The 25813-nt window shown below is 35.6% G+C and overlaps 1 protein-coding gene across 1 annotated transcript; it reads right to left on the bottom strand.

Moving 5' to 3' along the window:
• Positions 1-694: 694 nt before the first annotated feature.
• Positions 695-1639, bottom strand: LOC127131113 (uncharacterized). Its single transcript, XM_051060047.1, has 2 exons — positions 1363-1639; positions 695-1140 (listed from the first exon to the last, which is right to left on the bottom strand). The coding sequence occupies exons 1-2, from the start codon at positions 1637-1639 to the stop codon at positions 695-697; spliced, it is 723 nt and encodes a 240-aa protein (XP_050916004.1).
• Between the last annotated feature and the right edge of the window lie 24174 nt (positions 1640-25813).

Genomic DNA, 25813 nt, shown 5'->3' with positions numbered 1-25813 from the left:
TGGATTCAGTATTCTTTTATCGGAGTTTCTGACTTCTTAATGTTGCGTTGGTATATGCATTGATCAGAATTAAAACCTTCTGGACACATTATTTCTAAGTAACATCTGATAATCGAATATTTTGTATCTGATGTAATTCTCTATCTGATGTAATTCTCTATCTGATGTTTGATCAGAGTCTTGCACACTAAGAAAAAATCTCGTTAGAGTATAATTTTTATTTCATCTTTTGTTATCATCAAAATCTTAGAGATATATTGTAGAACCAACTTTGTTCTTACAATCTCCCCCTTTTTGATGATGACAAAACAATACAGAGTAAAGTTGAAACTTTAAAGAAAATCTTAGATCAGATAGTACAGTGGGCTCCCCCTGAGTTAGATCCTTGGATAACTCATAAGTTCTTACTGGACCTTCCTTGGTTTAGCGCTTTAGCTACTTTTCTGCATATCTTTAGTCATTAATTTAGTCAAAGTTTATTGAAAATGTTTGCAGTTCTTGAGAGGATTTAGTTATGTTTTCATCTGAGTTGTTTTAGTTCTCCCTTTTTTTTGTCATAATAAAAAAGACATAGCAAAAAAAAGGTTGATATTGATAAAAGGCACTTACAGATAAGCAACACATATGTCAGAAAGCAGAAAGCAAAGAGAAAGCAACAAAAACAGAGAAAGCAACACGCAAATAGCCTAGGTGCCTAAGGGTTTGGAGGCGGAGGCATCCTTTGGAGCAACTGGGATAACATGTTCTGAATGTTGACATTGATTGAGTCATGTTGATCCATCCTGGCCCGAACTACCTGTTGTTCTTTCTGCAGTTCCTCTAGAGTCTTCAAGACCAGAGGGACGAACCCAAAGTTGGAGTACTCCCCCTGAGTCAGTTCATCAGCGTTGGCTTTGGCAGCAACTTCTTCAGCAATGCGAGTTGCTTCTTCAGTGTCAGCTTTAGCTTTTGCCTTAGCCTCAGCAGCAGCAGCATCAGCAACAACCTTTGCTTTAGCTTCTCTGATCCTGTGAAGTTCTTCTTGGTGAGCTTTCTCTTCAACTTCCTTCCTTGCCCGTTCCTCAGCTTCTCTAGCTAGGCGCTCTTGAAGTCTAATACCAGTGTCTCCGATGAAGTTGTTGCAGACTTGTTCAGAGAGGCCTTTCAAATTGAAGGCTTCAGAGGTCATCCAACTTATCACTCTGTTCTAGTGGATCCTTACAGCAGAGTGATCATCACTGATACCAGAGTTGATGGTCAGAGACTTGACCTTCTCAACTGAAGACTCTGCAAAAACCTGGATTGCTTCTTCAAGGGTAGGAAGGGTAGTTTCTGGTTCAGTGGCAGAGGCTGGGGAGGGTGAGGAGGGTGAGTTAGGGGCACTTATATTAAGTGTGGGAGTTGTTGGGTCAGCGGAAGTGATGGGTGGTGGTATGTCAGAGTGGGTCTGTGAGGATAGTTTAGGTTGTGGGGTTGGTTTAGATGGTGGTTGGGTTGGTTGTGGTTCAGAGTGGGTTGGTTGTGGTTCATAGTGGGTTGGTTGTGGTTCATATGGTGTTTGAGGTGGTTCAGATGTGGTTGGATTTGGATGTTTCGGAGGTGGGGAAGTGACTTCTGGTTCAGGTTCATGTTCAGGATGTGATGGCTGTTGAAAGGCCATAGCACGGGCTTGGAGCTGAGCCAGAGTGGGGGATTGGGGGTCAGATGGTTCGGTATCAGAGGAGAGTTTGTAGTAAGGTGGGGAATAAGGAGATGGTGATGATGATGGTGAGGTGGTTTCATTCAGCATTTCTGCTTCTGAAACTGGTAATGTTGTGGTGGCGAGGTTGAATTTCAGAGAAGGTGGGTTATAAGATCTGGTGGTTGAGGGAGAAGTTTCAGCAGAGGTGTATATGGGAGTTGTTTGGGGAAGAGAAGAAGCAATTGGTTTAATTTTGACAGAGTGAGGGAGAGATACATACTTACCTAGAGAGCCAACCAGAGGAACTGGGGGTCTTGATCCAGAGGATTCTCCCAGCTTAGCTTTCTTCGCCTGCTTGGCTTTCTTAGAGGGCTCCCGCATCCTCTTCATGAAGTTAAGTGGATTCTCAGGAAGCCAATCCACTGTGAAGTCAGAGATATTCACCCCTTGATTGGCAAGGTCCTGTAGATAGTAGGTTACTACCTCTGAAGGGTCAATCTTGGAGAACAGGTAGAGTCCGTTGGGAATCTCCCTCTGATCTCTGAGTGCTTCCCAGGAGGTATCAAGTGTTGGTTTGAATCTGACTTGATCAATGATTCCCATGCTCTTCAGATTCCGAGCATTCAGAGGTCTTCCAGTGTCAATGGTGACATCTTCCATGAGTCTGAGCTGAATTAGGTGATCCATGAGGCCACTCTCAACCAATACATCAGATATCAGCCTCCCCAGAGGGATGTAGTTCCTTGTCTTCATGTTGTTTCTGGTGTCTTTAACTGAATCTTTGAGGTATTTGAAGAGGAGTGCAGGTATACACAATTTTAGACCCTTGTTAATGCAGTACAAGATACACTTCTGATCTGTGTTGATGTAGTCAGAAGAGTTTGAAGCAGGACGATGATGGATGGTGCCTAAGATGATCTTCAGCCAGACCGGGAGGTTCTGATGTAGCTCCTTGTTCTTGGAATGCTTGCCTTCAGCACTTTGTTGGAAGATGGTAGGGTTGATTTCCTGGGACAAGTATTTTGCCTTAGGGTTTATTGCACACCAAGTGATCGATAAATTGTTTGTACACTAAGTGTTCGATAAATTGTCTTTATTAATTTTAGTTTTCTATTTGTATTGGAAATTGATTATCATTATGTGATTTAGTTCAAATGTATTTTGTAATACATATTGATTCACTTTTTCATCATTATTACACGTTTCATTACGGTTTAAACTCATATTCGATTCTTCCGATTATGGTTTGGGATAGACGGGTGTCGATCCGAAATTGCTTCCGCTTGCCATAGTAAATATTTTCAAAATAGAATTTTTAATCTACAAAATTTTTATTGTGATCTATTCACTCCCCCCCCCCCCCCCCTCTCTAGTATGTTGCCTTCGTCTAACACACAACAATGGAATGGTGTATCGGAGATAAGAAATTGAACATTGTTAGAGATGGTTCGGTCCATGATGAGTCACATTGATCTTCCAACCTCCTTTTGGGGAAGCACTCTATTAACAATAACTTACTTACTTAAATGTATTTCATCCAAAAATATTGAGAAGACATCATATGATATATGCAACGATAACAAACACGTACTTAGGCTTTATTGATCTAAGGAGCCTAGATCTCACCAATGATACAAATACGTACTTAGGCGATATCACCTCATTCGAGAGAGAATATATAGAAGATATTTATAGTACCAATCGTTGACAATGTCATTGACCCATTAACAAAGCCTCTTTCACAGCAAAAGCTAAAGGAGAATTGCCATCCAAGGCGCAGCGGAATTTAAAAATTTCTCCATTTAGTGATCCTTACGAATGGGCATGATCAGTGATAGAATCGTTACCTCTTGTGGAGATTCAAACCTTTGGTGCAGATCTTTTGTAACGATCAAAACCTTGGATACAAATCCACGGAGCAATCACGAACGTTGAACGATGACAACGTCTCTACTCAGTCCACACGAACGGGTTCCTTCAATCTCAGTGCTAGCTGGTACGAATGAAGGCTTTGAGTGAGAGAGAGAGGGAAACGAAACTCCAAGTCTTCACTTGAGTTTTAGTCTGAGTGACAATGCTTCTACCCAAGGGGTTCTATTTATAGAACCACTTGTGTGGGCTTCAAGCTAAAAAGCCCACTTAAGTGTATTTTGGCCCATATCTCATAATATGCCCAAAATCACTTAAGTATTTGGTACCTTACCATATTTCATATTCCACTTAAGTGCACCGTACCTTACGATGTTCCTTAGTTACTCTATCTCTCATCAATCCGTCCTTTGTGTGTGACCCTGTAGGTTTTCGCGACGTTGACAATTATATTAAATCACGCATTTAACATAATAAACAGTGAGCGGTATCTAGCAACACATCACTGCTACCCAAGTCACGAAAATGTCATGTGATCTGACAAAACCTCCTGTGATAATAATTATGTGTATAATTACCCCTTTGCCCTTATGTTTATATTGAACACAAGGTATAGACTGTGTCATCCTTGTCCAGTTCAATATTGGGCCCATAGACATTTATCCTGTTACGCAGGATGGGCAAATTCCATCTAGGTCACTCATGTCCCTCAGCATGCTTCGTGGAGTACCCATCAACTGTCTTTATGGTTATCCAGTTACGGACAACGTTGGATCAGCAATAAAGCACTCGACTCTACATTTAGGGTCCATAGTGGTTTCAGGTCGAAGAGTGGTATACACCATTATCACCATGAGAATAACTTATGACACTTTGCATAACTTTCTATATAGTATTCTCATAGCGGGTCAATCCGGTATAAATATTACTCTTAATATTCATACCTATGTTTTAGACTTGATAACTCTTTATCCATGATCCATGAGATGTGATCATCAGTCTACAAACATAATAGTCTTAATGCTTTAATGTTATCCCACTTCACAATAAAGCTCGACTACGGATACTTTAAGAATAGTGTCCTTATGTTTAATGTGATCTCATGATTAAGCCATGCTTGATACATTAAACGGACTAGCTATTCTAGGGACTTTATTAATCAAACATAAAAAAGCCTTTTATTAATTAATAAATAATTCGATACAAGTACCAAAAGTATTAGCCTCTAGGGCTTACACCAACAAAAGCATGATGGGCATACTAAATCTATGGGTATTAGGTGTATGCCTGATTGACTCTAGTGCTAGTGGGAGATTGTTGGTGTAAGCCCTAGAGGATATTAGTTTTATTAGAACTTGATACTAGTATCAAATTATTTATTAATAATTAAAAGATATTTCTTTGTTATGTTTCTTTTCCAAAAATAATAAAGTCCCTATAATAACTAGTCCGATTAATGAAATATTAAGTGTGACTTAACCATGAGATCCCATTAAACATAAGGACGTTATTTTTAAAGTATCTGTAGTCGATATTTGTTATGAAGTTGGTTAACATTAAAGCATTGAGACTATAATGTGGATATACTAATGATTATATCTCATGGATCAAGGATAAAGAACTATCAAGTCTTCACATTGGAATGAATATTAGGAGTAATATTTATACTCGATTGACCCGCTATGAGAATACAACGTAGGATGTTATGCAAAGTGTCATAAGTTATTCTCATGGTAATATTGGTGTATACCACAATTCAAACTGAAACCATTATGGAATCTAGATGTGAAGTTAAGTATTTTATCGCTAACCAAACGTTGTTCGTAACTAGATGACCATAAAGACAGTTGATGAGTACTTCATAAATCATGTGGAGGGGCATGAATGGCCTAGATGTAATTAGTCCATCCCGCGTAGCAAGATAAATGTATAAGAGCCTAATATTGAATTGGACAAGGGTGACATGGTATATGCTTTATTTTAAATATAAACATGAGGGAAAAAGGGTAATTGAATACACAAGCATTATCACATAAAGGTTTTGTCATATCACATGATATTTTTCATGACTTAGATAATAGTGATGTGGTGCTAGATACCACTCACTATTTATTATATTAAATATGTGATTTAATTTAATTATCAACGTCCCAAGAACCTACATGATCACACACATAAGGATAAATTGATGAGAGATAGAATAAATAAGTGAAATAAGGAACATCATAAGGTACGATGTACTAAAGATAATTAGGGAACATCGAAAGGTACAATGCAGTTAGGTGAATTGTAAAACATCGTAATGTATAGTATACTTGAGTGGAATACGAAATACGATAAGATATTGTGCACTTAAGTGAAATACAATACACCATAAGATACAATGCATTTAAGTGGGTTTTTTAGCTTGCAGCTCACACAAGTGGTTGTATAAATATAACTCTTGTGCAAAAGCTTTCAAACTTGATGAAATTCGATTTTGAACCCTAGTTTTATTCTCTCTCTCTCTCTCTCTCTCACTCTCTCTCTCTCCTTCCCTCCCTCTCTCTCTCTCTCTCTCTCTCTCTCTCTCTCTCTCTCTCTCTCGATCTTCATCCATAACAGCTAACACTGAAATTGAAGGTAATATGTTCATGTGGACCGAGAAGCATGTTCCATGAAGTGGAGTATCGAGAGTTTGGAGATTCCCAAATTACTCCTCAAACTTATCTAGAAAAGACTAAAATTGTCACTTATGTTTATGACTCAAGAAATTTACATTAATTTCACCTTAGAATTCAAAATGACTTACAAATTCCGCAACAACTTTGAAATGATGCAAAAGAAAAAGGTAAATAAGAGGTTGTTGTAGCTTAATATGGCAACCAAAAAGAAAACTTTACTCGATACTTTTCCAAAAATCAGAAGAAAAAAATTTGAAGATTAAAAGTGTGTTTGAATGAATTTTAATTTTTAGTTTTAAAATCTATTTTGTAAATCAAATTTCTAAAGCAATTTAAAAAAAATAAAAATAAAACATGTTTCATAATCATATTTTTAAAAATTGTTTTAAAGCTACACAATGTCATAAATTTGTCTTTAATAAAAAGTGTACTATTTTTCTTGTTTTTCTCTTTCTAATTTCAAAATAAAAATCAAAACATCTAAAATCTATTATTATTTTTTAATTTTTAAAACATAATAGTTTTCAAAAATCGTTTTGAAAAATTAGATTTCTTTTTCAAAATAACCAACATTTTCAAAATTAATTCCAAAATAACAAGTTTTTCAATTTTTTTCCGAAATAACCACATTTAAAAGAAGATGCGCCAGTTGAACTGACGCATCCATAATGTGCCAAGAGGAGGCGCCTACATTAGAAGCCTCATAAGGAGGCGCCAATGTCCATGGCGCCTACATTGGGCCTCATGAGGAGGCGCCTAGTTAATGCATGTGGTGTATGGATCAATTCATCTGGCGCATACACCCTTGTATTTTTTTTTAATTTTTAATTTTTTTTCTTTTAGTTTTTTTTATTTATGAAATAATAAAAAATAATGTAAATTTTTTTTATTCATGTTACAATAAATGTTACATAGGATTGACAAAAATTTAATGACCGACCTGATCGAAACGTCCCCTTGTTCCATATCCAGGTGCGTTAGTTTGTCTCCAAGGTCTCCCACGATTTTCCTGAGGTGTTTTGGGTCTTTGTGTGCTGACCTGATCAAGTGATGGCTAGAGTGAAGATCCGACGGAAGTTCCAACGGTATTTGACAGATGTGTCATCATTTGTTCCCAATATCCAGAGGGGCTCTGCTCAACAGCGCTTCTGTAATGGAGTTCGGTGCCCATGTCATCGTAGTTAGGTCGATGGGTTTGGTGGATTATGGACGGTATAGTTGCCCGAATTGGGACATTGAATCGTTTTGGAAACGAAGCAATGGTTCATGGGCCGTACTATAGTTAAACAATGGTTGTGTGTTTTGGTGTTGGATTGTTTGAGTGGTCATTGGTGGGGGGGCTATGATGAAGTGACCCATATGAAATATCTAGGCTATAAACAGTTGTGGTTGAATCATATGGTTATTGGTGGGTAGGGTTTGATTCTTGGTTTTGTGTTTGGGTGGGTGGCATGAATGGATTACGACGTTGGGTGTTTGGTTGTTGGGTGGATGGCGTGAATGAGTTGTGAAGTTGGGTGTTTGGTTGTTGGGTGTATGTGGTAGGTTGATGTTGTGAGGTTGGTTGTTGGGTTTGGGTGGTTTGACATTGGTGTTGGACGGGGACTTGTTGTTGGGCGTACGATGACGAAGCTAGTTGGCGTGGATCCATCAAATACCGCGGCTCAGACACGAATTGTTGAGTTGTTACCAACCTAAACCATGCCATATATTGTTGAGTTGGTCTTGCACCATGGATGACTGGTTCGTTTAAGATGTGTTATCGTCGATTCATCCATTAACGACACATCTCTTTTGCAAAGTCTCTCTAGTCGGAATAATCCAATTGGGCATCAACTCTTTTTTAATGCCAATTCCCCAAACACGTCGGAGGTTCTGGAATATGTTGTTGGAAATGTTGGAGGTTCTAAAACAGTATGCTCTATGGACTATTGTCAAGTTGGAAATGTTTCCCGCGTATACACCAGACGAGACGTGTGCTGTTGGAAATGGAATATTCCACCGTCTATTATGGGCGTATCAACCATGCATCATAGGTCTTTCTTTCTGTAAACCAATTATACAAATTGATGATACATGGTTGTACGGGAAATACAAAGGAACGTTACTGATGGAAGTGACACAAGATGGCAACAACAACATTTTTCCAATCGTCTATGCCCTTGTTGAAGGGGAGATTGCTGAGGGATTAAATTTTTTTCTAAGAAATCTCCGATTGCACGTTGCACCTCATCCTAACTTATGTTTGATCTCCGACAGACACCCTTTAATCATCAGTGCATATAATAACATTGATAATGGCTGACATAATCCTCCTTTGACGCATGTCTTCTATATTAGACATATTGCTCAGAATTTCATGCGAGAAATCAAAGATAAGATGTTGCAGAAGAAGGTTGTCAATGCAGGTTATGTATTATCAGAATCTTCTTTAAACAGTACCGCGAAGAAATAAGATTGTCAAACAAAGATGCAGTACAATGGATCGATAGTATTCCATTGGAGAAGTGGACTAGGGCATACGACAACGGTCAACGTTGGGGCCACATGACAATAAATCTTGTGCAATCAATGGATACAGCGATAGTTATGCGAAGGAAGAAAAAAGGTCACCCAAACAGCACCCGAATTCGAACCGAAATGGATACGACGAACAAAATGGTTAGATTATGTAGTTCATGTAGTCATGTCAGGTCACAATCATACTAACTGTCCTAGTGTTGAAACGAGCACAACCAGATAAATTCACATGTACCTCTGTTGCAATATATGAAAAACTAAATTTATTTCATATTATACGTTTGTGAGAAAATACCATTACATAAACAACAACACAGACAATTAGAACAACTACAATACAATAACTAAGCGATTACAACCATCAAAACAATTTTGAACATGTAATGCATCATCCTATGAACGTCTCAGTCAGTCTTAATATCCACCCATTCACACACTTCTCCATTTTTGTTGAACGTGGGAATAAGTCGTTGGATTCTTCTAATCCTTTAACCATCTCCAATTTCTCCATCTAACCAACTATTCAACGTCCGATTAAGACGTTCAAACGAATCTATATTCTAGAGTCGAATCTTAATCGGAGACACAACGGCGGAAAATATTAAATCGACATTTTGCTTGTGAATGTATTCAAACATGGTTAAAACATAAAAACTTGAAGGAGAGTGAAGTTAAATGAAAAAAAATATGGTAGTAGGGAAAGATTTTGTGTGAAAAATATTGCATCCAAGACGAGGTATTTATACAGAGGAGATATAAAATGCATGCGCCAAGAGGCTAGGCGCCTAACATGTCAAGACATGCAGGCGCCTAGGGCATTGGTGCCTCCTCATGAGGCACAATGCAAGCGCCAAGGACATTGACGCCTCTTCATGAGGCTTCCAATGCAGGCATCAAGGTCTTAGGCGCATTCTCTTGGTCTACAACGTATGTGTCAGTTCATCTAATGCATCTTCTTTTAAATGTGGTTATTTTGGAGAAAAAAAATAAAAAATATGTTATTTCGAAATTATTTTTAAAAATGTTGGTTATTTTTAAAAAAATCAAAAATTTAAGCTATCAAACATTTTTTTTTAATTTTAAAAATTACAAAAAAAAAACTTTTTTACATGAGCAAATTAAACATGTCCTAAATCTATCACATCAACTAAGAGTAATTACAAAGGTGGTTCTTCTGTCACTTTTTTCCTTCCTTTCTTCTGTGTTTTTTTCCTCTTATTTTTTTTTCTTTTTCTAATTCTGTTTTTCTGTAGTCCCTATCTTTCAAATTTTATTTAAGCAATAAGTATTAATTTTGTTTAAAAAGTTAATAAAATAGTAAAATTTAATACTTATACATAAAAATGTTTTGATTAGATTTTTTTAACTACTTTTTAATACATCATCGTGATGGGTTATAGATAGGGGTGTTCAAATCCAATCCAATTCAAAAAAAAAACCGAAAACCGAACCGAAAAAACCGAAAAAAAAAAAAAACCGTCTTTTTTTGGATATGTTTGGACCACCTTGTAGAATAACCGACCGGTTCGGTTCGGTTTTCGGTTAGCTGCATGAAAACCGAACCAATCCAAACCGAATCGATATTTATTCATATAGTATTTTCATTAACTCTAATTAATTAAATACAATGCACCGTTTGAAATTATATTAAATTTATTGTTGTTCTTTTGTTCAAATCCGGAAAATTAAATTGAATTGTTTTCCTGTCATGCAAATTGATTGTTCAAAAAATTAACCAAGGCATGTAAAAAATATTAAATTGTTGCAGGAAAATTCAATTTAATATTTGAAGTGTCATATTGGAAAATTCACCATCCACGGATTCCATGGACATATAAAAATTAAATTGGTTTCTTATATATATATATATATATATATATATATATATATATATATATATATATATATATATATATATATATATATATATATATATATATATATATATATATATATATATATATATATATATATATATATATATATATATATATATATATATATATATATATATATATATATATATATATATATATATATATATATATATATATATATATATATATATATATATAATGTCATATAGAAAATGTTTTTGTCAGAATTTAAAAAAAAATTAAAATTAAAATTATTTTAGATTTAGAAGTAGTGTTTGTTTAAAAAACCGAATAAAACCGAACCGAAGTAAACCGTATAAATTGGATCGGATTGGATTGGATTTTTTTTATTGTCATCCAATAACCGAACCAAACAGTATGCTCTTTGTATCTTTGGATCGGATGATTTTTTATCTCAAATCGATCCAAACCAAACCGCAAACACCCCTAGTTATAGATACTCAAATTACCATTAAAAATCTTTATTTATCGCTCATAAGATATTAATTATTTCTAAGTAATATTGAGAGATCAATTATTTTGCTTACAGATGGATTCCTCATCCGGTTAGACAAAACGAGAAAAAAAAACTAATAATATAATAATATAAGTGCCTATTAAACCTACATCCACCGTTTGAACTTAAATTCAATTGATATTATTTTAGATATAACTACAACATATTTTTCAATAATAATTTAAATAAAAAAGTCATATTATGATAGATTAAATCAAGTCATATAAAAGTATCAAAACAAAGGATATTTTTTTCCTAATCAGACTTAGACATTTTTATATTTGTAGATATGCAAATAGACACAGCATTGGCATTTTGGAGGGACCTGTTGTTATACTTTTTGGGTGGACATTATGTCTTTGTGTAAATGTCGTGTTTCACTTACACACATCAAGAACATGTGGGAAACAAAACTCATGGGGGACTGATATTTTAATATTTTAAGATAGTTACATATTTTTAAAGGATTTAATACTCTATAAATTTTATTTTTAATTTAAATAATTAATTAGAATTTTATTTTTAATTTAAATAATTAATTAGAATTTTATTTTTTTTTAAACTAAAATTTCAATATCAAGATCGTAAGAATTGTGATGATTTGAGTTCTAAATATTTCCAACATAATTTTAAGTTCATATTAATGATAAAAAAATAATTTAATATATTAAATAAAAAATATATTTTTTATATTGTTCAAGGAAATTATTTAAAAAAAGTGATCTATAATATATTACAGAGTGTGACTTAAGAAAATTAAAAAAAATTTATTCAATTTGATTTTGTCAGGGACTGAACACAGAGTTTTAGAAAACCATTTTTTTAAAGAACTTGAGTTTGTCTCAAACGCGAAGCATTTGGAGCAGACACTAACACAAGGCATTTCGGATAAATGCTATGTGTTTTGCTTCAGAATTTGTGTCATATTTAAGATTTTTCTACTCATTTTTGAGGATGAGATGATTTATAGTGAGAGTCGTAGTGTGACAAAGAGAGAACTTCTTATGATTCATTATTCTAAAAGTGTGGTAAAATTGGAGGTAAATCTAAGGGCAGGAAAACACAATATTATGGATCTTTACTTGTACACAGCTCTACGAACTGAGTCTTATGCAAAATCTTTACTCGAGATTGCTTCTTGAATCTTCCAGCTCTAACAACCTGCTCCTAAGTCTCTGATGCGGAGATTTCAACACGATTTTGTCGGATCTTGAGCGTTGGTATGTCCTAAGATCAAAAGAACTCCTACCATTTCTGTAGGCTTCCACACAGCACTACCGAGATCAATCTGGAGAGAAAAATCTTCTTCTTTTCTAATGAAATTGTCATAACCAGTCACAACACCACACAATCTTGTAAGCCTATGAAATGTGAAACAAATCTTCAAAGAAACTTTAAATCCAAAAATGAATCTCCTTAATCAATCACGAACCTATCAAGATGAGATTTGAACTCATGCAACAATGAAAAAAGAATGAGATAGATGATGAAAGAAATCGTTTGGAAGTGTTCAAGAAAGATTCAAAACCCTTTTGAAAATATAAGAACATGTGGTTTGTGAGTTTTCAAATCATCAATGAAATACTGTGTTTTCTAACATTATGAAAAGTTGAGAGATGACAAATGATTTATAGGTGCTAGAGATGAAGCATAAAAAGAATTGAAAAACCATGTTTGATTCGAGCCAAAAGAACTTGATGATTTGATTCAAGTGGCAAAGTAATATGGAACAAGATCAACACTTAAAGAGAGACCCATTTTTATGTGCTTCAAGTCAAGACTAATGCATGATTCAACTCACACAGGTCATGCTTCAAGTCAGGGCATGGTCGTGATTCGACTCAAACATGACAATGGTTGGAGAAGGATATGTGATTCCACTCACATTTGCATGATTAAAATCAAGAGCTAGTTTTGATTCGACTCACAAACTCCTACAAATTTTGTTCTCGTCTTGTTTGATTCGACTCATGGATATGTATGATTCGACTCACACATCAAAAATCTCAATAATCCAAGTTTTCAATTATGTTTTGAGATTCTACCTTTGATATGACTTTAATCAATCTCAATTATGGTTCTTGTTCCAAAAAACTCGACTAATTAACTTAAAGAATAATGTTCAAACTCAAAAACAAACACTTTGAATTATGCATGCTAAAAAATTGATCCTAAAAGATATGCAATTGAAGAGGAGACTCAAATATAAACTAAATTCAAAGTAAATCTTAAGGGACGAGCAACAAAACCACATGGGTTTATCCCCCTTAATATATCAAGGACATGCAACTTCAGAACTATTTTCTTGGACTCCAAATCAAGCAATCAAAGAATGACATCTTCATGAATACATCCAAGTTTTGCAACAACCTATTGAAGAAATTCGATATGGAAAATTGCAAAGAGATTTCTACTTCAATGGGCTAAAGTACTTATATAGATCAAGATGAATCCAATGTTCCTGTTGATTCTAAGTGTTGGCAGCAATTTTGGTAAAACAAAGAGTGTTCACAAGATGTCATGTGTGATGTCTTAACATGAGATATCCTATGTACCTGCTGGAATTCAAGAACATGTGCAAGCAGGATTGTTTAAGAATGCCACATACAATGACAAGGCTTCTGATATTGGTTGTACCTGCTGGAGCTTAAATGGAAGACATGTTCATGCATGATTGTTTCAGATGACATACACAATGTCATGGTATCTGATATGGCTGTACCTGCTATAAAAGGAAATTGGACTATGCAGGATTTTTCCAGGATGTCAGACCCGATGTCATGACATCCTGTACACAGAACATTCAGTATGAATGTCTGATGTTTTATGATTGCACAATTAATGGCAATCTTTGTATGATTGAAGATATGGCTAGCTGGCGCATTCAATCATGGATTACAACCAGGTTTACTTATTTTCCAAGGAGATCTATACAGCTGTTATAAAAAGATTTGATTGGAAAATAGATTTAGGGTTTTCAAGATGTCCAAGCCCAGCTGAGAGCTTCTATAAAAAAGGACTTAGAAAACCTGTTTGAACACACAACCAAGACTGAGCGAAATATAGAGAGAGAGCTAGGGTTTGTGTCTGTTTTAGTCGTAAGACTTGTAGGTCATTCAAGTCATCCATTGATGATTGAATTGGACTGATTTGTGGTTGTAATTTGTCACTCTAAAGCTGTTAAGCAAGAGTGTGTGTCTTCTTGATCAAAGCTGTGAAGCAAGATCAAGAGTGTGTCTTCTTGATTGAAACTGTGAAGTAAAATCAAGAGTTTGTAATTGAAAAATATTTTCTTTTCACAAGGGATTGTTGTTTAAAATCACGGGTGTGTGATTGTAAGGGAAGTGAGTGGGTTCTCATATCTAAGAATGCTTAGGTAGAAGTTGCACGGGTAGAGATTAGGTGAGAAAGACTGTAACTTGTTGAAGTGTACGGATAGTCTTTGAACTAATTCTATTTTAGTGAATTTCCTTCCTGGCTTGGTAGCCCCCAGACGTAGGTGAGTTGCACCGAACTGGGTTAACAATTGCTTGTGTGATTGGCTTTACCATTCTGTTTTTATCTTATCCATTGTGTGTTAGCAGATATCAGTGTCGTAACATTACCTTCGACATCTTATATCTGATACCAGAATTTCAATTGGTATCAGAGCAGGCATCATGCTCTGGCTCTGGGTGAGATCTAGGGGAAATACTTTCTGGTACAATGGAGAGGGATGGAGGATCTGTTCATAGGCCACCAATTTTGGATGGTTCTAACTATGACTATTGGAAACCAAGAATGGTAGCTTTTTTAAAATCCCTTAATAACAAGGCTTGGAAAGTTGTCTTGACAGGCTGGGTGTAGTTTCTAAAGAAGGAGAAGCCACTGCTGAGAAAAAGCCTGAAGAAAAATGGTCTAAGGAGGAGGATGATCTAGCCCTTGGGAATTCTAAAGCCTTGAATGCCATCTTCAATGGAGTGGACAAGAATATTTTCAGGCTGATAAACAACTGTGAAGTAGCCAAAGAGGCTTGGGACATTCTCAAGACCACTCATGAAGGGACCTCTAGGGTAAAGATGTCTAGACTTCAGCAGCTCACCTCCAAGTTTGAGAACTTAAGGATGAAAGAAGATGAAAACATTCATGAATTTCACATGAGTATCCTTGAAATTGCCAATGCTTCAGGAGCCCTGGGAGAGAAGATGACAGATGAAAAACTGGTAAGGAAAATACTCAGGTCACATCCTAAGAGATTTGCAATGAAGTTGACTGCTATAGAAGAATCTCAAGACATTTCCAACATGAGGGTAGATGAGCTAATTGGTTCCCTCAAACCTTTGAGTTGGGGATAAATGATGGTGTTGAAAGGAAAACAAAGAGCATGGCCTTTATGTCAAACACAGAAGAGGATAAGAGTCAGGAGGATGATGAAGATCTGGTCAATGAAGTAGCAATGTTGGGAAGGCAGTTCAATAAACTGTTGAAAAAGATGGATGTAAGATCAGGGGAAAATGTCAAGAACATCTCATCAGACATCAGTAAATCCAACAATGCAGAAAGAAAAGCAAGATCAGATGAGAAGCTCAAAGAAGGAAAAGAGGTTCAGTGCTATGAATGTGATGGGTATGGACACATCAGGACTGAATGTGGAACCTACCTCAAGAAACAAAAGATGAGTCTTGCTGCCACTTGGTCTGATGAAAGTGAAACAGACGAGGCTGCAAATCTTGTGACTGCCTTGACAGGAAGATGAGGATATGATGAAGACTCAAGTGATGATGAAGTAACCTTTGAAGAATTGGAATCTACCTACAAAAAGTTGTGTATCAAAAGTGTAGAGCTGTGCAAACAGGTTGAACACAATAAGAAGGAAATAAATCAACTAGAGAATGAGAAGGAAGAATACTTGGAAATCATCTCAAATTTACAAACAGAAGCAGTGGGTCTAAATGCCAAGCTAGGTGAAAATCCTCAAGCTGAAAGATAGAAGATAGCACAGCTGGAAGATTAGAAGGCAAACCATGTGAATACTATCTCTAAGTTGAAAACTGAAGTCATGTTTCTAAATTCTAAACTAGAAGAGATGACCAAGTATGTAAGGATGTTAAGCAATGGATCTGACTCCTTAGACAAGATTCTCCAAACTGGACAAATAGTAGGAGACAAATCTGGTATTGGGTATAATTACTCAAAACCTGAGTGCAGCGACACTAGTGCAAAATCTCAAGCCAAATCTAAGTGCATCCATAATAAAGGTAAATCTGTGATGTCACATCATATGTCACAACACCAGAGGAAAAGACAGCAGAAAGGGAAATAACAAAGACGGATATGTCATCACTGTGGGAAATTTGGTCATCTAAGATCGTTCTGCTATAAACTATATGGTTATCCCAAGCCTGCTAATCATCAGAATCACTATCAATCCAAACCCAAGCAGCACAGGCCTATCATTAAGAAGCAATGGATTCCTAAGACTACTGCTACAGGTTTGATAGCTCACATACCCCTCAAAATCTCAGCCAAAGAAGAGTGGTACTTTGATAGTGGATGTTCCAGACACATGACTGGGAACCAAGACCTGATAGCTGATCTGCATCATCATATCATAGGCCATGTAACCTTTGGAGATGGAGCAAAAGGTGAAATCAAGGGAATAGTAAAGCTTGGGTGTTGTGGAGTTCCTAAACTTGACAAGGTTATACTAGTTAAAGGTTTGACTGCAAATATAATAAGCATCAGTCAATTATGTGATCAAGGCTTGAATGTTAACTTCACCAAAACTGAATGTCTAATCTTTGACAAAAATAGTGAAGTAATTATGAAAGGAATCAGGTCCAAAAACAACTGCTACATATGGAGCTCTCAAATTGATTATCCCGTAAAGCATTGGGTGAGTATAGATGCTCTCAAGAGTAATGACAAACAAGTCTGTGGGAAATGTCAGACAAAGATGTCTCATCAGAAGCTCAGAGGAGAAAAGGTTATGATAACCCAAACAACTGAGAAGACAGATCAAATAAGTGGACATATGACCAGTCATAAGCAGAATGGAACTATTAATTTATCTCAAAGCAAAAAGGCCAAGAACAATGTGGAGGATATTGGAAAGACACCTACATCTACACATGTAAAACGTATAGCAGATAGAAGCAATGTCACACACGATGTCATGACATTGTATTATGACTTCCTGAATGCTGAAGCCAGGTCCAAAAATCAGATTCAACACAGATGGACAAAGTACATGTCTAGCTATTATGACTCCATTAGGAAATCTGTGAAAGACAAATTCAGAAGTCTAAAGCTTGGATTGGAACTAGTAGACAAGCCTGCAAGGAATTTGGGTAAAAGTGAATATGAGGGAGGGAAATTAGGGATTTGGACTCTTGAGAAATTATGGCAATTAAAAAGAAAAAATAAAAGAAATAAAAATAATGTCTGCCCGTTTAAAAGAAAGATCCCCATTAATGATAAATCATTCCCAAGCTTTGAAAATAGTATATATTCCCTTAGCACACGCTACCTAAACTCAACAACTGCCATTTCCATTCAACTTCTAAGAAAAGCTCAGCTAGGGCAAAGAAACCTGCCTCAAAAGTCCTACAACATGTCTCAACATCCATCATCATCTGGTTCTAAATCCTCCCAACATGCAAAGACTCCATCCATGGAATTTGTTGATGAAGACGTAATGGACGTCACTCCTCTGTGCATGATACCAGGCGACACCACAGGTACCTCCTCCAATGTTGGAGATATACAAGATGGAGCTGCAAAGTGGAAATATGTCATTCAGAGAAGAGTAGCCATTGAAAGAGAGCTTGGACAAGAAGCTATAGAGGTAAAGGAGATAATTGAGCTGATAAAAAATGATGGACTCATGAAGATTGTGGTAACTCTACCCCAATGCTATGAGGGGTTGGTTAAAGAGTTTATTATTAATATCCCTGAGGATATTCATGATAAGAACAGCAAGGTGTTTTGCAAGGTATTTGTAAGGGGCAAATGTGTGAAATTCTCACCAAGTGTCATCAACAAGTTCCTAGGAAGAGGAATGGATGGAGGAGTAGACCTAGAGACCACAGACAATGAGGTCTGTAGGGTTATCACAGCTGGCCAAGTTAAGGAATGGCCTAGCAGGACTCACTTATCAGCTAGAAAACTCAGTGTTAAATATGCCATATTGCACAAGATTGGCTCAGCTAATTGGATTCCTACTAATCATGCCTCTACCATCTCCATCAATCTTAAGAATCATTCATGCAATTGGAACAAGGGTTAACTATGATTTTGGCAAGTTCATATTTGATCAAACCATTAGACATGCTTCTACAAATGCTGTAAAGTTACCCATTGCCTTCCCCTCCCTTATCTGTGGCATTATCCTAAGCCAACAACCAGGGATTCTGAGTACAAGTGACATCCCAAGCAGGAGAAAAACCCCTATATCCATACATTACAAATTGTTTGAGGGAAGTCATGTCAATGATGTCATGACATCTGCCAGAAGAGAGTCTACATCTAAAGGAAGCATGATTGACCAACTAAAAGAGACCTGCAAAGAATTGGACAATGGCATAAGGGTGGCAAAGGCTAGAAAAGAAGCCTTAGAAGTTCTCATTTGTAGCCTGGAAAGGGAAGAAATAGAGAAGGCTGGTAAGGATCCAAATGCAATATCCCAATCCAATGGTAACTCTGGAAGTTCAGAAGACTCTGAAGGTGCAAGAGAAGATACAAGTGATACCTCTACTTCTAATTAATGGTTCCTGGCTGAATTGAAGACTGAGAGGTGTGCTGGAAAGTTTGGTGGAAGCTGATGCTGATTGGAAGGCTGGTGTGTTTTCTGTTTTTGTATTTTGTGGCAGTCCTTAGTGATGCCTGTTATGTAATATTTAGGGCTCTTAAAGAGTTCCTTGGATTTGTTCATTGTCTCAGCTGTCACAGCTGTGTATAATGATGGTGTGTACTTCCTGAATATTTTGTTTTAACATGCTTAATGTTATAACATCTTATCTAACATTCTTTGCTAGGCTAATAGACATTTCTTTTGTCTCATTGGTCACCTTTGGTCAATTTTGACTAAAAAGGGGGAGAAGTGCTGTTATGGAAGTTATGGAAGTTGTATGTGGCTGGACTGGAGGACAGCTATTATTGAAAGAGGTGCACAGGTGCTACAACAGTATATTTGTCTGTTTACAGATGTCAAACAGGATGTCTGATATGGTGCACAGGTGTTGATGTTAAAGCAGATGTCAGTGTGACATTCTGGCTGGTACAGGTACTGAAGATCAGTAGCTGTTATGAATGCACAGATTTAGGGGGAGAAGAAGCACCCTGGTGCATTGTGCATTTGTGTGTCTTACTAGTTGCATCCATAACTAGTAATTCTGTTGTTTGTTGCACAGATTTAGGGGGAGGAGAAGTACCCTTGTGCATGTGTATATTACTAGTAGCCATAGCTAGTAATTGTTTTGCTTCTGCTGCTGATTAAACTACTGTTAAGTTGTTTAACTGATGATAGTTTGCCTTGTGAACAAAAAGGTCAGATATATGTTTTAGCCAAAATTTGCCAAAGGGGGAGTTTGTTGATTCTAAGTGTTGGCAACAATTTTGGTAAAACAAAGAGTGTTCACAAGATGTCATGTGTGATGTCTTAACATGAGATATCCTATGTACCTGCTGGAATTCAAGAACATGTGCAAGCAGGATTGTTTCAAAATGCCACATACAATGACAAGGCTTCTGATATTGGTTGTACCTGCTGGAGCTTAAATGGAAGACATGTTCATGCAGGATTGTTTCAGATGACATACACAATGTCATGGTATCTGATATGACTGTACCTGCTATAAAAGGAAATTGGACTATGCAGGATTTTTCCAGGATGTCAGACCCGATGTCATGACATCCTGTACACAGAATATTCAGTATGAATGTCTGATGTTTTATGATTGCACAATTAATGGCAATCTTTGTATGATTGAAGATATGGCTAGCTGGCGCATTCAATCATGATTACAACCAGATTTACTTATTTTCCAAGGAGATCTATACAGCTGTTATAAAAAGATTTGATTGGAAAATAGATTTAGGGTTTTCAAGATGTCCAAGCCCAGCTGAGAGCTTCTATAAAAAAGGACTTAGAAAACCTGTTTGAACACACAACCAAGACTGAGCGAAATATAGAGAGAGAGCTAGGGTTTGTGTCTGTTTTAGTCGTAAGACTTGTAGGCCATTCAAGTCATCCATTGATGATTGAATTAGACTGATTTGTGGTTGTAATTTGTCACTCTAAAGTTGTTAAGCAAGAGTGTGTGTCTTCTTGATCAAAGCTGTGAAGCAAGATCAAGAGTGTGTCTTCTTGATTGAAACTGTGAAGTAAAATCAAGAGTTTGTAATTGAAAAGTATTTTCTTTTCACAAGGGATTGTTGTTTAAAATCACGGGTGTGTGATTGTAAGGGAAGTGCATGGGTTCTCATATCTAAGAGTGCTTAGGTAGAAGTTGCACAGGTAGAGATTAGGTGAGAAAGACTGTAACTTGTTGAAGTGTACGGATAGTCTTTGAACTAATTCTATTTTAGTGAATTTCCTTCCTAGCTTGGTAGCCCCCAGACGTAGGTGAGTTGCACCGAACTGGGTTAACAATTGCTTGTGTGATTTGCTTTACCATTCTGTTTTTATCTTATCCATTGTGTGTTAGCAGATATCAGTGTCGTAACATTACCTTCGACATCTTATATCTGATTCCAGAATTTCAATTCCTATTGACATAACAAAGTATTGAGGTATGATATGCTCTTTACTTTATTTAACGATAAATCGTCCTGATATTATATTTAATGTTTGTCTTTGTACTCGATATCAAGCATGTCCAAATGAAATCTCATCTCTCCTCGGTGAAAAGGATCATGAAGTATATCAAAGGAATCACAAATATTGGGTTATGGTATCCAAAAGGTAGTATATGTGATTTAGCTGGATATTCTGACTCAAATTATGCAGGCTGAAAAACTGATAGAAAAAATACAAATTATACTTGTCAAATTCTAGGTAATGCATAAGGTTCATGGTCTTGTAAGAAATAATATTGTGTTGTCCTCAGTATTGCAGAAGCATAGTATATAACAGCGGGAAGTTGTTGTGCTTAGATTCTATGACTAAAGCAACAACTTTGTGATTATGGACTTGATCTAGGATGCATTCCACTTAGGTGTAACAATACAAGTGCGATAAACATAAAAAAGAATTCAATCATGCATTCAAGAACCAAACACCCATATATTCAACATATTTTCCTAAGAGACCATGTTTTAAAAGAGATGTTGAAGTCACTTTTATGGATACTATCGCACCGCGAAAAATACAGAGTCGCAACCAGAATTTATTTATCCCAAAGGAAAGGGAAAATAGCGATAAAACCCCAAATGAGAATGGTCTCTCAACCAAGAGAGTATTCAAAAGTCGGTTATGCAAGGGGAATGTGTTAACACCCCTCACATCCATCGTACTCGATGGGAACCACTTGCTTGTATCAATGTGCATGGATGTTATTTATATGTATGTTGCTTGCTAACGATGAAATGGGATGAATAAGAATAAGATGGGAAGAGAAAATAAGTTTTAAGTTAGTGTGCTCGCCAAGGATTTGGACTCTTGTGCCTACGTATCCTCATACGTGCAATGAGGAAGTCAGCTCCGTAGTTCCGCTTACAAACGGAGTATGCGTTTGGTTGTTTTTATGAACAATATTGACATTCATGTGCTATTGTTCACTTGCTTGTATGCTCGAGCATGGGAGCAGGAAGTATTTTCTTGTTTGTGGTAAAGTGGATGCGCTTGGGTCATACTCCAGGAGTTAAATATTACTTGCTCACACATGGAGGCTTAAGCGTCATTCACGGTAGAACGGAAATAACACCTCCTTTTTGAAAGGTTTAAAGAGTGCACTGAGGCAAAATATGATTTGATTTGTTAGGGTTGATTTTAGTGCAAAGACAAGCATCATACCCTTGGCTAGATACAATCAACAGTCCAAGAACTCGATAGTTGAGAGGAAAATGTTATCCTAACCACTCTTTTACATCCAAAAAAGAGATTTGAATTATGAAGAAGTTTGACAAGTCTAATCATTGGAGATTAGAGGGAGACAAGTATCTGACCCATGACTAAGTACGATCAACAATCATAATACTTGGGAGTCGAGAGGATAATGGTATCCTAACTACCGTTTTCTCCCTCATAGCACCTAGATCTAACTTGTTTGAATCACGAGATGTTTTAAGGGAGAAGTCAAGGGTTGGGTTCTCAAGCTAGATACGACCGACAACCCAAGTATTTGAGTGTTATGTACAAGCACGTACATCCAATTTTTGCATTCCAGATTATTATGAAAATGTTTTTTAAAAAAAGACACTTGACGTTGGATCAAGTGTTTAAGTTTATTATTAAAGTGTATGTGAAGAATGAAGGTAGATAGAATGAGACTGAGAGGAGAATGGAGAAGGGATGAATATGGAATGGATGTGAGATACTTGACGTTGGATCAAGTACTCATGTTGATATTGTCATACCCCAAAATTTGTCTGTTAATTTTTATGATAAATTGATACATGCATGACATTCATTTCACATTTGCATTCATTCATTAGCATACATTCTCATATAAATTATAAATTTTAATTTATTTATTATGTGATACAGATATAAAAAATAATAATGATTTTGGTTATCTGTATGATATAAATAAATTTTATAAATAAAATAGTTTTAATTTAATGATAAATAAAAATAGATTTGAATTTTAATTGTATAATTAAAATTTTAAATTAATTTTATTTGTTAAAGCTCATTAAGTTATAATAACTATTTTTTATAATTTAGTGACTCATGTTCCATTTACTCATTATTTATAAATAGTATTTATTTAGTAATTCACATTTTTTACTTAATAAAATTTATTTATAAGAGTAACATTTTTTTGAAAGCCCATAAATTATAAAATAATTTTGGTTGATATAAGTAAGAATAATTTTGATTTTTTTTTAAATGATGAAAGTAAAAATAGAAATAGGTTTAAAATTTAATTCAATTATGTAACTAAAATTTAAATTAATTTTTATTTGTTAAAAGTCATTTAAATTATTCATTATTTATAATAATATTTGTATTTAATAAATATTTAGCAAGGTTAAACCCTAACTCTCCTAAAATATAGGAAGGGATCCAAATATTTAGCAAGGTTAAACCCTAACTCTCCTAAAGTATAGGAAGGGATCCAAATATTTAGCAAGGTTAAACCCTAATCCACACCATTATAAATACTTCATATGGCTGCAGCAAGAGGGAGGAGACGAAAAAGAGGAGAGATACAGCAGAAGAAGATACACAAAGCAAGGCAGAAGCAAGAAGGTTCACGGGCAGGGAAAAGAGAAGCAACCATAAAGCACTCATAGCCTGAATAAGAACAACACACATACAATGAGCAAGCTAGAAGAATCAAATCCCTAGTAAGTGTTCATTAGGGAATTTGCATCCAGCATGATTACCTTGCAATACCCCTTAATTCATGCATGAATAATATTGGTTTAATATATATATTGAGATGATGTATTCATGGTTTGGTGGATGTTGACATTGCTTTATTCAAGTATGCATCTGTTCTTGATATGTCATAGCATGTTGGAGAAATTCTGTTTGCATGATTAAAGAATTATATATGCCATTTAATTATTATTATATGAGTGTTGTTTCTAGCATGATTATGTTTATTTCACATGCTGTTATTACATAATGATGATGATGATGATATAATGGTGATAATATAAATCCTTGGTTGTCTTTAACATGTATGTGTAAGGTTTGTTTTATCATTATCACTTGTAGTAAAGAGAACTAATACATGAGTAAAATAATATAAGCTTCTTGATTTGTGCATGGCTATTTTTATTATTTCATGATGATTACATATGATCTTATTTTATGTGTGTGGTTTGATATAAGATGAAGTTACATGTTTGTTATATTCACATGAAAGAAACATCATGAGAAAAAATAAAGTAGCTTGCCGTAAGAGAGAAAGCTGTAACATGCATGGTGGTGTTGCGTCAAAATGGAAAAGTCCATGTAGAATTAATATATATTTTAATGAAGGCGAATAAATAACGAATGGACCAACATGACTCATTGGTAGCTCCCCCCTCACTGCAACGTAGAGGTCCTGGGTTTGAGCCGTTTTTACTATGTTTAATTCACCACTGTTTTTCTATTATTAAAATAAAACCCATTAATTAATTTTCTAATTAATATATTATATTAGTTATTTAAACTAGGATATAATTTAATCTAGTTTATTAATTAAATTTTCATATATCACTTAATTAATTAAAATGAGTTATTTTGAATAATAAAAATCTAATTATATTTTATTATTATTATTATTTCTTTCTTTTTAGTTTAATTAAGTTTTATTATTTTGTATGCCCTTTTAATTTTGTATTTTATATCCCCTTTTAAATTATGTACCCCCATCCCGAAGCCATGTAATAGCGTAGTCTTATTTTTCGTACTTTAATTTTTCCATACTGTGAATATAACTGTCTACATGTATGCTAATAGGATTGCATGGAAAGATAAATAATCGAACTTAGATAAATTAATTCAAGATAATATATCCGAATCCAATCATTTCCACACTTGCACCTCTAGGGTAACCCTCTCTTTGTTGCCTTACGATATTACAGTCATGTCCCGCGAATGTGGGGATACCCTAAGCAAAGACCCTTTCGATTAAATCATCATCATCCCTAAACAGATAAGTCATAGTCCCTTCGATCAAAAGGTCAATGTCCCTACAAGATAAATCATAGTCCCTCGAACGTTGCCTTCGAATATATGACCTTGTCCCTCGAACGTTGCCTTCGAATATATGACTTTGTCCCTCGATGACCCTTCGTTGTAGCCTACGATTAAATGATGATCGTCTCTTCGAATGCTAAGGTATCCTTAAAAATGTTATTTTCAATGACCAATCGACGACCCCACGATGTCCCTTTACATCCAAAGGATAAGACTACTTACTTCTCAATAGTAAGGACAGTTTTACCCTCCTAAGGATAGGAAATACCTATAAAGGCATTGGTTAGGTATAACTCTTAAATGCTTGCTCACATCTTAAAATACTTTTCACACCTCACACTTTTCAAAACATCTTTTAGAAAATCACCACTTGGTATACATTCGCACCAGAATCATCGCCGAGTTATATTTTTCTAAACATCTTTCAAAATCAAACGGGATAAACACTTTGTATACATTAGTACAAGAATCATTACAAAGTTAAACTCTCCTTTCAAAATATTTTCTAAACACACCACATTTCTCAAACACTTTCTCAAACAAGGAAAACATAAGTGAGTTAAGCAATTAAGAGCCCATGGATAACCATGGATACAAAGGGTGCTAACACCTTCCCTTTGTATAATGTACCTCCCGAACTCAAAATCTAATCAAGGTCTTTCCTGTTCTTTTCCGCCTTTCCTTATTGGATAAAAGAAAAGTCGGTGGCGACTCTTGCTATCCGCAACATAGCTTTTCAAAGCAAAAACACAAAATCAGTTCACCGTATCACAGAACTGGCGACTCTGCTGGGGAATCTTAAAAAGAGAGGTTACCTTAAAGATAAGATCACTTATATTTTTGAATTGTTTCTTTGTCTGATTTACT

Source organism: Lathyrus oleraceus, chromosome 3 (genome assembly GCF_024323335.1).
Source record: "Lathyrus oleraceus cultivar Zhongwan6 chromosome 3, CAAS_Psat_ZW6_1.0, whole genome shotgun sequence".
NCBI lineage: Eukaryota > Viridiplantae > Streptophyta > Magnoliopsida > Fabales > Fabaceae > Lathyrus > Lathyrus oleraceus.
This window is presented reverse-complemented; position numbering and strand designations above follow the sequence as displayed.